This window comes from Grammomys surdaster, unplaced genomic scaffold (genome assembly GCF_004785775.1).
Source record: "Grammomys surdaster isolate TR1022 unplaced genomic scaffold, NIH_TR_1.0 259, whole genome shotgun sequence".
Classification (NCBI taxonomy): Eukaryota; Metazoa; Chordata; class Mammalia; order Rodentia; family Muridae; genus Grammomys; species Grammomys surdaster.
In genome coordinates, this window is record NW_021604700.1 from 918,504 (window position 1) to 931,291 (window position 12,788).

Consider the following 12,788-nt stretch of genomic DNA (forward strand, 5'->3'; position numbering starts at 1 on the left):
GGAAAAAAAAGGTTGAGGGCAGTGCTGACAAAAAAAAAAAACATCTTGATTTGTTCACTATTCAACACTACTGAACATGTCCACTTAGCTTCTGCAACACAACTAAAATTTCTCTTTGGAGAATTTAGTCTGTTGGATCCACTTTGTCTATTTACTTTCAGGGCCCGGCTTGTCTTTGTCCTGTGGTGAGGAACCAGCCCAGGGCCTTGCAGCTGAGGTGTGCAGCTATTCTTGCTCTATCTTTTTGTTGTCCTCTAATGTCCCCCTTTATTTGTATTGTGTCACTGCCTTCCTAAACCCCTTTTCACTGGGATGTTTCACCATCTATGTATTCTTTGAGAAGGTGGCCTTGAAAGTAATTCATGTGGATAACCACATTTAAACCTTACCTTGGCTTGGCTCCTGGATCCTAGCAGAAGCCCCTTGAAGGACTTTGATCCAACCGCCCTCCTCCTATCTCTTAACCAAGAGGTTTCCCAGTTATATCCTTATTTTAAAATTCCACATTAATGTTGCATAACAATATTTATTTGGTGTTACATTTGTCTACAATTTCCATTACAATTTCTTTAAATACTTCATTATGATTGTCTTATACAAATAACACTTTAAATTTACAATATTGATCGTTTTGTCTCTTCATTAACACTTTAATTTCAAATCTTGCTTCTTGAGTAATTTTTCTCATCAAGGACCATCCATTTTCAGTTTCTGTAATGAAGGTTTGTTTCTGAGTTTCACTTGGCACCAATTCTCACAGTTCCCCTCACAATTATGAAGGGATTTTACCTTCTTGGGTACACTGTTGCTACTGGGGGTCTACTGTGACTGACTGACTTGCCTTAGCTAGCATCTTTATAGCCCCTTTGGCTTTTTAGGAACCTTGTTTCATACTTGTGGTTCACTTGTGGATCTGTTTGTTTGCTTCTTCAATTATAAGTCTGTTTGATAATGTGTGTGCAGAAACCTGTTGTCTAAGTGGTGCCTCTCTTCCATTCTCCCTCCTGGTTCTCCTAGACCTTGTCTCTCCTCCCTCCTCCCAGTCCTGCTGCTCCACCTTCCACTTCTCTGAGCTCTCAGCCGAGTCTACTCCCACCCAACAGCCTGCAGGTTCCTCTCCTCCTCATTCCAAGAAGCACTACTTGGCTTTTACTCACACTATGGCTCTGCCTGTTACTCTCTACATTGTTGATGTAAACCTTAGGAAATGACTTCAGTGCTTTTTGGGGTTTTTTTTCCTATAGTTTATTTCTCCCCATCTCACTGCATCTTCTACTCATGATACATAATCAGGAAACAATATTGCTTGATCATAACTTATGGGAGTCTTGGGCCTAAGTTAGGAATGTTTCTAGCTTATTTCTGCCAGGAGCTTCACAGAACTACATGGGAAAGCTGCTAAATATTAACTGCTCTAAATACAATAGCATCTCAGATTTACATTTCTGTTTGTTTCTGGTTTGAGGCAAACACATACTGTAGTGCTGCTACTGGCATCTGCCATCCAAAAAACCAGTCCATGTGTATACTTAAAACAGTATTCATGGCCTCCAATTTAAACAATGTCCATAAAGTACTGCAGCTGGATGCATATTAGAAAAGTCCTTTAGGATGAAGATAATTCCTGATGATACATGTGCTATGGTTGCTACTGACTGCTTAAAGTTTCAATATTCTGATCAATGTGTGATCTGGCTCAATAGCACTAAACAATAGCTCACATTTTGACCTTTCTGAAAACACATAATAGTGATCTGTTACATGCAACTCCATTTAGATGCACAGTTTACTTTTGGAAACCTGGACCAGACAATAAAAGCAGGGCTAAGCAAGGCAGCTGGTGATTTCATGTAAGTCAGAAACTCATCTAACAGACATCATCGTAGCAGAGCTCGTTGCTAGGTTCAGTGCAGGTAACCATTGACGTCTTTATTTTTGTAGCTGTTGATCAGTGATTTCTGGATGATCAGGAAGCTCTTTGGGCCTCCCCCTAATCACTGAAGTAATGGAAGGAGATGCCCGCAGCAAGCATTGCAACTGCTAGTGCTATGATCACACCTAAGAGGGAAACGAACAAAACAATGCAAGTGGGATGAGCAAAAGAAAGAAGGTGCCACTGACCCTTAGGCTAGAGACGAGGCAACATGGCTTATATGACTGCACACACAGAGACGTACACACGTATGCACACACTACAAAATGTACGGATATGTATGGACTAAAATCCAGAGATGTCTTAGAGAAAAATATGGTAGCAAGTTGAAAAGCTAAGTCATAAAGGTTGGACAAAGTGTCTCTCTTACACAAATGCACACTAAGAGAAAAAGAAGAAATATTTTAAAAGCTTCTGTAAATATATGTGTGTATGTACGGACACATACATACATATAGGTACACAGGGACATACACATATACACACATACACAATATGCCAACTGTCTCATACTTAGATTATATGGAAACACAGCTCCAGTGGGTAGTGCTTCTCAATCATTATAATGCAAATTTATTTGTGTAGTTATCATCAACTTCGATCATACTCAGTAAATACTGTCTTAATCTAACATTTTGGTTAATTCAAATTAATTTTAAGATAAAAGGAAAACTCAAAATCAGGTCATTTTCAAAGTCATACAAAAAGCAAATACCTATGTTTTGCTGAATTTTCACTCCTATGGTTTTTTTTGGTTGTTCAGGTTGGTCATCACTTGTGTGGGTCAGTGAAGCCTCACTATTCACAGAGGAAGTCATACAAGCTGCAAGAAATCAGGACAAACTCTATATAAATTGAAAATTGCCATTTTAAAATAACATAATAAAGAATATACTCAATCAGCAGCATTTTCCTTCCACTATTTTAAAAGATCTATTTTTATTTTAAATTAATTTATTTTATGTGTGTGCGTGCGTGCGTGCGTGCATGTGTGTGTGTGTCAGTGCCTGTGTCTGCCTGTATGGATGTCTGTGCTGTGTGGCCAGTGCTTGTAGTGATCAGAAGAGGGCATCAGATCCTCTTTGGCTGGACTTGAAGACAGTTGTGAACCACCACAGAGGTGCTGGGAACTGAACCTGAGTCCTTGACTAGAGCAGCCAAGTGCTCCTATCCACTTACGTCGTCTTTCCTGATCCCGGATTATCTTTGTATAACATGAATTTGTTTGTTCATTACTCAATATAGGTGAGCTAAATTTCATGAATACATATCAAAGTGACTCAGTCCTCAAAACACGTGATTTTATTATTGACCTAAGCTGAACTGAATGAACACAAGTATATGAATGAGTGTGGGTGCACATGTTCCAAGGTAGGCATGTGGGGTCTGAGGACAACTTTTAGGAGTTTGTTCTCTCCCTTAACCAAGGGACTTGAGATGGAACTCGAGTCATCAGACTTTTACTGAGCTATCCCCCAAGCCCAAATGTAAGTTTTAACTTCATTATGCTGACAATAACTTACATACACATCTGCCTATGTGAATTTACTTAACTTTAATTAACAGAGAATTCTGGAGACTCACTTGATATCCCAAGAGTGGTAGTGCAGAACTGTTACAGAATTCTATGGAACTTTGCTTGAAAATAAGCATTTCAGCACGATTCCTTATTAACAACAACAACTAGTATAGCTCTGTGTGTGTGTGTGTGTGTGTGTGTGTGTGTGTGTGAGAGAGAGAGAGAGAGAGAGAGAGAGAGAGAGAGAGAGCATTAGAGTAGGTCACATTCAATGCTTAGATTTAATTACTGTTTCAATTTAAAATGCCACCATGTGTGCATCCCATTACACTAGTATAGCCGCATAAGGATGAAATAGGTATCTATACTGAGGTCATCAGTACTGACAGCAAGTGCCATCTTACCGGCCACCCAGGACTTGAATTCTTTAAATAGATGAGTTCCCTATCACCGTAGAACTGTAGTCAACAATTTATTCATTCATGAATATACACCATTAATTGGGCATAGTGTCACACACCTGCAATTTCAGTACTCAGGAGTCTGAGACAGAAAGATAGCAGCATATTTGAAGAAAACCTGGGCCACCGAAGCAGATCATGCTTTAAAAAGGGAGGGGCCGTGGCCTGAGATATAACTGAATGCAAGCGTGACTTCCTGCCAGTTTCATTCCTCACACCAAATAATCAATCAGCATTATTTATTTTCCTTTAAATTACTAATGGTTCCCAGGCATGTGAATATGCATGGGATCAGGAAAAAGGAGTTCAAGGCCTGCCTGAACCACACAACAAGACGTATCTCAAACGACTACGGCATGGGGATAGAGCTCAGTAGTAGGAAGCTTGCCTACCATGCACAAAGCCATGGATTCAACCATAGCACAGAAAATAATAAATGAGTAAATAATGAACATTTAGGAACAAAGAATAACTTGTTCTAACACCAGGACAGAATTGACAAAGATGAGTTTCAGCATATTTTAAAGGTGTGTCTTCAATTTATTTTTATCTGATAGTATAGACAAAGTACATGTGAATTACAAGCTAATGTCTAGGCGGTGACTAACACATCCAATTTTAATGCCATGCTTATCCTTCACCATTAGTGAGTCAGTTTGACAAACAAATTGTATTTTTATCCCTTAAGTCCTTTAAAAGTATGTTATTTAGAGATATTTACATGGTAGAATATGTATTTTTAAACATAGCAACTACTTGACAACTATATTATAGAACAAAAATAATAGTAATAGTCAAGAAAATAATTTCAAAACCTTTGAAATAATACCAAATATTTAGAAAGTTTACTTGTCCTAAATGTATGACATTTCCATTTCTGATCGCAACTATTTTCAAGGGGTTTATTGCATATAGAAATCCTGATATACTTATGTAAATCTGAGTACATTTTATGTTCATACTTTAACACTGATATTTCTGTTAATGTATAGAAGTTCATTGAGAAGAAACTAATTATGTGATAAAGCACTGTACCATCCTTCATTTATTATGTATTTCTTTTTAGAAAATACTCCAAAGGTACTGCGGCTTAGAAAGGTTTTAGACAGGTTATACAACTATTAGTGGCAAGCCTAGACTCAAATCAAATCACAACAAGCCTTTCATTATGCATCTAAAACAAAAAAATAAAACTACACACTCAATGTGTTTGAGTAAATGAAATAAATAGACAAATGAAAATAATCCTAAACAAATAGGAAGTTTAGCTAAAAACCCTTAATATAGCCATCAAATTTGTGGTTTTATTACCCAGCCCCATAATAATAAAGAGCACAGTAACTATTAAAACTATCTATAATTATTAAATCATCCCATTTGATTCAACAAATTCTGAGTGAGGCAAAAAAATGTACTTCTAGACAGTTTTTATTCTTGGCTACATCTCAGACCAGTGTTCAGCTCCTAAAATGCCTAGTCAGTTTTACTCAATTCTTTCTTCATTATCAAGTTAAAGTCAAGAAGTGTCCCCGAGTCCCATATAGAGATGGTGCCCCTGCTGCATATCTGGCAATCTGTCCACTTTTCTATTACAGACCTAATTACCTTGTTTACAACAATCTATTTCTCTGTACATTCTACTGTATTCCAAGAGTCTTGAGAAGTACCACAATAGTGTACCTTTAGAGTCCTAATGTTTAATATATTATAGGCAATCAATACATAATAATACATTTTATTAGCTTGATTATGATTCATACAAGTTTCAAAAGCAGGGTAGAGTCTGAAAAGGTTATATTTACTAAAGTGAAAGGTAGTATTGTCAGTCCATGACTCAATCCCAGAAACCGAAGAGTAAGCACAATCCACGAAGTTATGGTTTCCTATCAGTGTGGTTTCTATAGTAACATATTATACATCTAGGTATCCATACCTGTCAAACTACTTCTTTGTTCCCTTTGTTCCTGTAACATTGGTACCTTACTATATTCTCTGACATCAGTCTATCTTTAAAAATCAGATTATAGAATATTGTTGTATTTTAACTTGCTCGGTTTAGACAACAGAAATCTTTTTTTTCCTCACAGTTCTGAAGTTAGAAGCTGAAGGTCAACGTATTAATATTCTTGGTTTCTTCCAAGTACACCCTCCTTGGCTTACAGCTATCTCCCTGACTCTTCCTTGGTGTGTAATCGTTCCTTGTGCCCCTTTATACACAGAAATTTTCTCTTGTTAAAAGGATGCTAGCACAATTTGATTAGAGCTTATGCTAATGATATCATTTAACCAAATCATCTCTTAAATATCTTCAAACAGTCATAGACTAAAGTACTTGAAGTTAAATATATTGGTGAGGGTGCGTATATAATTCTACCCATTCTGGTAATTCTTGGGATGGTCTACTACATAGTATTTGGTAATGCTAATAAATAACTGTTGTCTTATGAATACATAACATGATGGTATACTTTCAGTAATTATTTTAGAGTGTACTCCTACTTATAAAAATACAGTTTAGGCCAGTGATGGTGCACACCTAGCAGAGGCAGGTTGATCCTTGAAGCTAGACTTGTCTACATAGGAAGTTCATGCCCAACCAGGGCTACATAATGGAGACACTATCTAAAAAAAATTTTTAAATCTTACTGTATAAGAGTGAGTCCTGAGGTGATGATAGCTCAGTTGCATTTGCATAAAATGAAAGAGGCTCTCGGTTCATCTCCAAAAAGCATGTCATGCTCCATCAGTGTCAGCCGCATACATCTCATGTTTGCCTGTCTCTTTACCACACCAAGATTATATCATATTGAGTGACTGACTTATACCAGTTGGTGTGCGTTAAGTACAGTCTCCTTATGATGTTCACACAATGAAACTGATTTTAACATTTCACTGTTAAAAGTACATGAATGTAAAGCTAATTTGGTGAACTATTTTAAGAATGGCAAATCAGAGTATATTTAATAAAGTAGATTTTCTTTTATTTCTTTAAGTCATTAACCCATTGAAAGATACAAGACATTTCCTAGCAAATACACAAATATTTTCAAGAGGCTTGTAGGCCTTTGTAAGCCAATTCAAAAGCCTAAGACTTTTGGTATCACAGATAAGAAATCCCTGAGCCAGAGAAAGGCAAAAGGAGGGAAGGAGGAAAAAAATGTTGTTTGGAAACTTTAACAAAGAGAATAAAGTCTGTGGGACTATTTGGCTCTAAAATATTTAGAAGAGTTAGCCTCAACTCTAAAGCATGAATGCAGTCAGGAAACAGTGCAAGTGTTTTATAGGTCCATATTCTTGAATGAAGTATAGGTTACAGGAAGGATAACTGTTACTCAGAATAAGGAAGGAAACTGTATATGCATCATGGGATATAGATTTTTATACCAAAAGAAGAAAAGATGAATTACAGAAACTCTCAGGATCACATCAATATTTAAAGAGCCATTTAGTACCCAGTGGTTCCCAACCTGTGGGCTATGATTCCTTTGGGGGTGGAGAGGGTATTACATATGAAATCCTGCAGATTAGATATTTACCTACGACTAACAACAGTAACCATGAGCACTGTACTATTCCCTGATGGGGACTGGGAATTAAATAGAACTGAGTAAGATATCAGAAAAAGAACTGTTAAAATGGCTACATTCCATTTAATAAACATTCATATTCAAAAGGAATCCAAAAATTTTCTACAAACCAAAAATTTCTAAAATAAGCTGTTTTTACTCAGTACCTATTAATATTTACAAATAATTAACCTTATTATGTAACATTTAGAAATATATTTGCACATTTCTTTACACATTTTATGTCTTGTACTTACTACAAATAAAAAAGCAAATCAGATGAAACCTTCCAAAGGTTAAGATCAAATGTGCAAACAAAGGCTTCAGGCATCATTGGGCTACACAATCAGATGTACCGAAGGTATACGCTCTACCCACATCACCTTCATCTGACTTCTGGACCCACTCACCTGACTTTCGTGTCCCCCTTATACAATGAGGGCATAAAGGAAGTGACCAATTACACAGAGAGAATTTTATAAAACAGTTTGAGAAAAAATTTTCTCATATTGAAATAAATATTTGAAAGCTACATATTTCCACATATTTAAGGCTGTATTTGTCTCATGAAGAGTCAAAAAAACTTGATAGAGTCAAAAAAACATTTGCTGTGTTTTAAGTTTGAGTAAAGTTTCCAAAGAAGCAAACACTCACTGTTTTTTTAATGTGTAGAGATCTATCATGTGTGTGTGTTTATACATATCTCAGTTAATATTTCAAAGTAGTAAACAGAATTAGCTTTAAAAAACAGGAAGGCATGGTGAGTTTAGGTGTGGTTTCAGCAAATTTTAATTACCTGTGTTTACTTCCTCTGCAATTTCCAAGTCTTCTATTTGAATCTCATGATCTAACATCTCTGAAAAATGGTCTCTGATTTCTTCAGCTGATTCATCGCCAAATTTATAATCACATAGCATTACCGTTGATCCAGGAAGGGGAACAAAAACTCGCTGAGGAAGCTCATAATCTGAAAAGAAATATTATAATGTTTACTTCAAAAATATAAAAATATCTGTTGAAGCTTGAAGTGACAATAATGTCTTACTTTCTAATTGACAAAATTGTCTTTATTGAGTTCTTTGTTTCGTCAATTCCCCTGTCTTCTTCAAAGGGCTCTAAGCAATATGTCTATGAAATATACACCTCCTTGCCTTTAGTGAGGAGATGTTGCTAATCACACGTCCTTATAGGACCCACTATGTCCTATGATGGAATGCTTGGTCAATTTTATAACTCCCTGATAAATAGCCACCTTTTTGTTTGTTTTAATCTTGTAAGTATTGTGGATTTTATTGCCAACTTTTTCTTCATTTATGCATACTTAAAGTCAAAACACGGGCCTTCCCTATCTCTGTCTCCCTAACACTGGGAAGAGAAGTCTATGCCACCACACCTGCCTTTATTCTGGGTATTCATGCTTGGGTACAAGCACTTTTATCCAGTGAGCCATCTCCCCAGCCACCGTGTTTCACCTTTCTTTGGATACTTGCAAATTAGACTATATGTCTCCAAATTTCTAAGATACTTACTAACTACATAAATATAACTGCTATTAATATCAAGATGCATCTCTAACAAACTAACACAAAAGTAGACTTTATTGTAAAAAATAACCACTTTGTCTGCATCAAATATGATTAAAAAGCTATCAATACAAAGATCGAGTAGAAAATTGGGGTCATTTCGTTAGCAATCTACACTTCCTCCTCAAGAAACTAGGGTTCCTTTATATAACTACAAACAGAAGATGTTGAAGTATTCCCTAAGTTCATGGGGAATACAGTGACATAAACTAGATGATTATTCCACTTTTGCTGTATGATCTCATTTGCGTAGAACCAAAGAACAATTTTACTGTTTGACCACACTGCCTCCTAGTGTTAGGATTATATAACTGCAGTTTGTAGCACAGCATGCAAAACTAGGATGGAATTATTTTAAACCAAATGTACTTGAATCTAAAGTTAAAAATTCAAAGACGGCTTTAATATGCATGGATAATTGATGTACAAAATTTTAAGTGCACTTTAAATTTGGATTCTGAATATCTGCCTGAAGAAAGAATGTTATAAAACTGAATGTCAAAGAATTGGTTGCAATACATTTAATGACTCATTAAAATAGACAGGGGAAACTACTTAGAATCAGAAATTCACTCACCAGCAGAATAGTAGGAAAGGAGACACAAGGGTGTACTTTCAAAAAGCATATCTAATATTACTTTTGAGTATAAAATTATGTTAATTTGAAAGCCGGGACCAGGAAGCGTATGCATACTACTAGATGGAAGAAAGATCATCAGTCTTATCTGCTGTGACCCTGGGAGCCTCAGTGACAACTGGCCTGGAAAGACATGTCTACTGGTGAAATAGGCATGAATGTCATGAGGGTAACCAATCCGTTTCTCACTGGACTAAGAGCTTGCTCCACAATTTGAAAGTTGTACCTAGTACCAGGTTAGGGCAAGAACATGTGGCTGGCTAGGTCACAGGCCTTAGGTCATACACTGTTATGCTGGTAAATGGGCATCACATTAAACTGACTGCTAATGACTTATACTCTTAGATTAGTGAATCTCTCAACCAGGGAAGTCTCTTCTGCAGTAAATAGTAATTAATCCAGAGACTCACAACTGGTCATGGTGCAGAGAATGAGAGACTACAGATGCTCAGCACTAAATGGGGCATCTACACCACAGTCCATCTTCTCAAGGCCCTGGGATTACTGCAGAAAAGGCGCAGAAAGACTGTAAGAGCCAAAGGTGATGGATGACTATAAAACAGTCTTTTCCAGATACAGCAGAGCAATTGCATAGACGAACACAGAGCACCTGTGACAGCATGCATATGATCTGCACAAACTCAAGCCATACAATTAGGCATGTTCTAGTGGAAAACAGCACGTCCAAAAATACACGCTCAGTACAACTATATCGGCTGTGTTTCAAAACAAACAAATTTGAGTGGGTAAGGAGGATCTGGGAAAAGGTGATGCCAGGAGTGAATATAATCAAAATACATTGTAAGGAGGGCTGGAGAGATGGCTCAGCAGTTAAGAACACTGGCTGCTCTTCCAAAAGTCCTGAGTTGAATTCCCAGAAACCACATAGTGGCTCACAACCATCTATAATGTGATCTGGCGCCCTCTTCTGGCATACAGATGTACATGAAGATAGAGCACTCATACACTGAATAAATAAATAAATAAATAAATCTTTTTTTGTTTTGTTTTTTGTTTTTGTTTTTTTGAGACAGGGTTTCTCTGTAATCCTGGCTGTCCTAGAACTCACTGTGTAGACCAGGCTGGCCTTGAACTCAGAAATCCGCCTGCCTCTGCCTCCCAAGTGCTGGGATTAAAGGAGTGCACCACCACCGCCAGCTATAAATCTTTTTTTTCTTTAAGGTAAGAAAAAATTGAAAAAAAAAATCTCAAATAACTAATTTTAAAAACGAGAAAAAAAATAGGTTACAGCACATTAAAAGGCTCTTCCTTGGAACTGACAAATGTTGGCCCTTCGCTAATAGAAAATGTTCAAAACATAATAGTGGAAGAGGGAGCAACAGAGAAGATTTTACTCAGCAATAAAAGTAAACGACAGCTTATTGTTATAAAACATGCTACAGAATGATATACATGTTAAATCTTGACATCTTACTATATGAAACTGTTCAAACAAACACAAAAAATACTTATAGTCATACTTTTTTTTTCTGGAGTTTCATTCAAAAGCAGGTCCTCAAATAGTATTTCACAGCGATCAGCAACTGTGTTCAAAATATCTCTCTTCACTGCCTATGGGAGTGGGGGAGCATAAACACAGTAAGAAATAAAATGCTTCAAACTTGAATTATTTCATTAGAAGAAAACCCATAATTTGCTTTCCGGAGTAAAAATGGAGTAAAAATGTCCACACGGAAAATGACGCATTATTCCATTTATTATTGTTATCTACTTAGCACACCCATTACTATTATTTTTAACACATTTAATGATAAATTTATATAGCCCACATTTAAATAGTAAATTAGTGCCAAATAAAGAATTAAATATTTCATCTAAACAAATCTTCCCAATATTCCAATTAGGAAATGTACTATGAGGTAAAAGTAAGTCATCTTTTAAAAACAGTACCTGACAATTCTTCTTTTGAATATGTCTCCTGTTAAGAATCTGAGCTTCCCTCAAAAGAAATATTTTAAAGGTATATTACAAGATACTGATATACTACAAGAGTGGAACACTTACTAAGTCCACATAGACATTCTACACATAAAAACCTAAAAACAGAATGAACCTTTACTAATTAAGGTCAAATTAATAATCATAAAATTAAGATAGAAAGAAAATAAACTTCTAGGATTTTTTCCTATTAGGTTGTCTCTGATGTTCTCATCTCTAAGTGACTCTTTGGTACCTGCACAGCATCTTTAACCTTGGGTCTGTTGCTATGGATATAAGCTCTGCACTTCACATTTCCCCGGAGGTTTACAGACCCACTGCAGATCTGGACTGTGGCTGTGGATCTGTGGTCTGGATTCAGGAGCTGAAAGACAAAACCCATTTTAGTTTTAACAGTCCTAATATTATTAATGAAACATGTGACCATCATGTAACCATTTTATTAAAAAAAAAAAGGGTTTTTTGCCTAAGTACTCAAAAATATTCTCTGTAAGTTATCAAAGGTTCTTTATATGTCTTTTAAACCAAGTATATCTCAATATTTTCTCATTAACATGAATGTTTAAAATACTTAGTATTTACTATCTCCTAAAAATACATTACTTGTGGATTCCTCAGTTAAGTATTATAAAGATAAAAAGATGCATAGAAAACATGCTGCAGTAGGAGACACAGGTACGGAATACAGGAAAACCACAACAGTGTACAAATTAGGACACCATAAATATGGTAAAAATCTAACCAACAAATAGACACACATTTCTGTGCTTTCAATACGTAACTTTTATATGCTAAAGGGAACCTATGCTTTCCTCATGTAAGGACCTAACACCAGCTAGAGCTGTCAGCACAAAATGCTATTAATGGTTTCAGAGAGATGACATAACTGTTTTCATTTCACAAGTCCTACTGACTTCAGTCTACACTGAAGACAGGTATTCTATACCTTTTGTTTTCCAGATGCTTCAACATTTAGATTATTATTATTTCATGCAAACAAATGCTTTGCCTGGAACATATGCCTGTGTACATGTATGTGCAGGACTGAAGAGGCCAGAAGATGGTGTCATAGTTATAAATGGATGACTGCTAGCTGCCATGTGAATGCCAGGAACCAAGCCTAGGTCCTC

General features: G+C 36.3%; 1 protein-coding gene across 3 annotated transcripts in view; it reads right to left on the reverse strand.

Moving 5' to 3' along the window:
- Nucleotides 1-506: 506 nt before the first annotated feature.
- Nucleotides 507-12,788, reverse strand: part of Odr4 (odr-4 GPCR localization factor homolog) — a 30,982-nt gene continuing 18,700 nt past the window's right edge. For all 3 annotated transcript variants that reach the window (XM_028775730.1, XM_028775731.1, XM_028775732.1), the window contains 5 exons: nucleotides 11,894-12,022; nucleotides 11,181-11,271; nucleotides 8,276-8,446; nucleotides 2,649-2,756; nucleotides 507-2,058 (listed from right to left, as the gene is read on the reverse strand). In XM_028775730.1, the coding sequence (XP_028631563.1) occupies nucleotides 1,991-2,058; nucleotides 2,649-2,756; nucleotides 8,276-8,446; nucleotides 11,181-11,271; nucleotides 11,894-12,022 (567 nt within the window). In that variant the 3' untranslated portion in view covers nucleotides 507-1,990. The remainder of the gene's footprint in view (nucleotides 2,059-2,648; nucleotides 2,757-8,275; nucleotides 8,447-11,180; nucleotides 11,272-11,893; nucleotides 12,023-12,788) is intronic.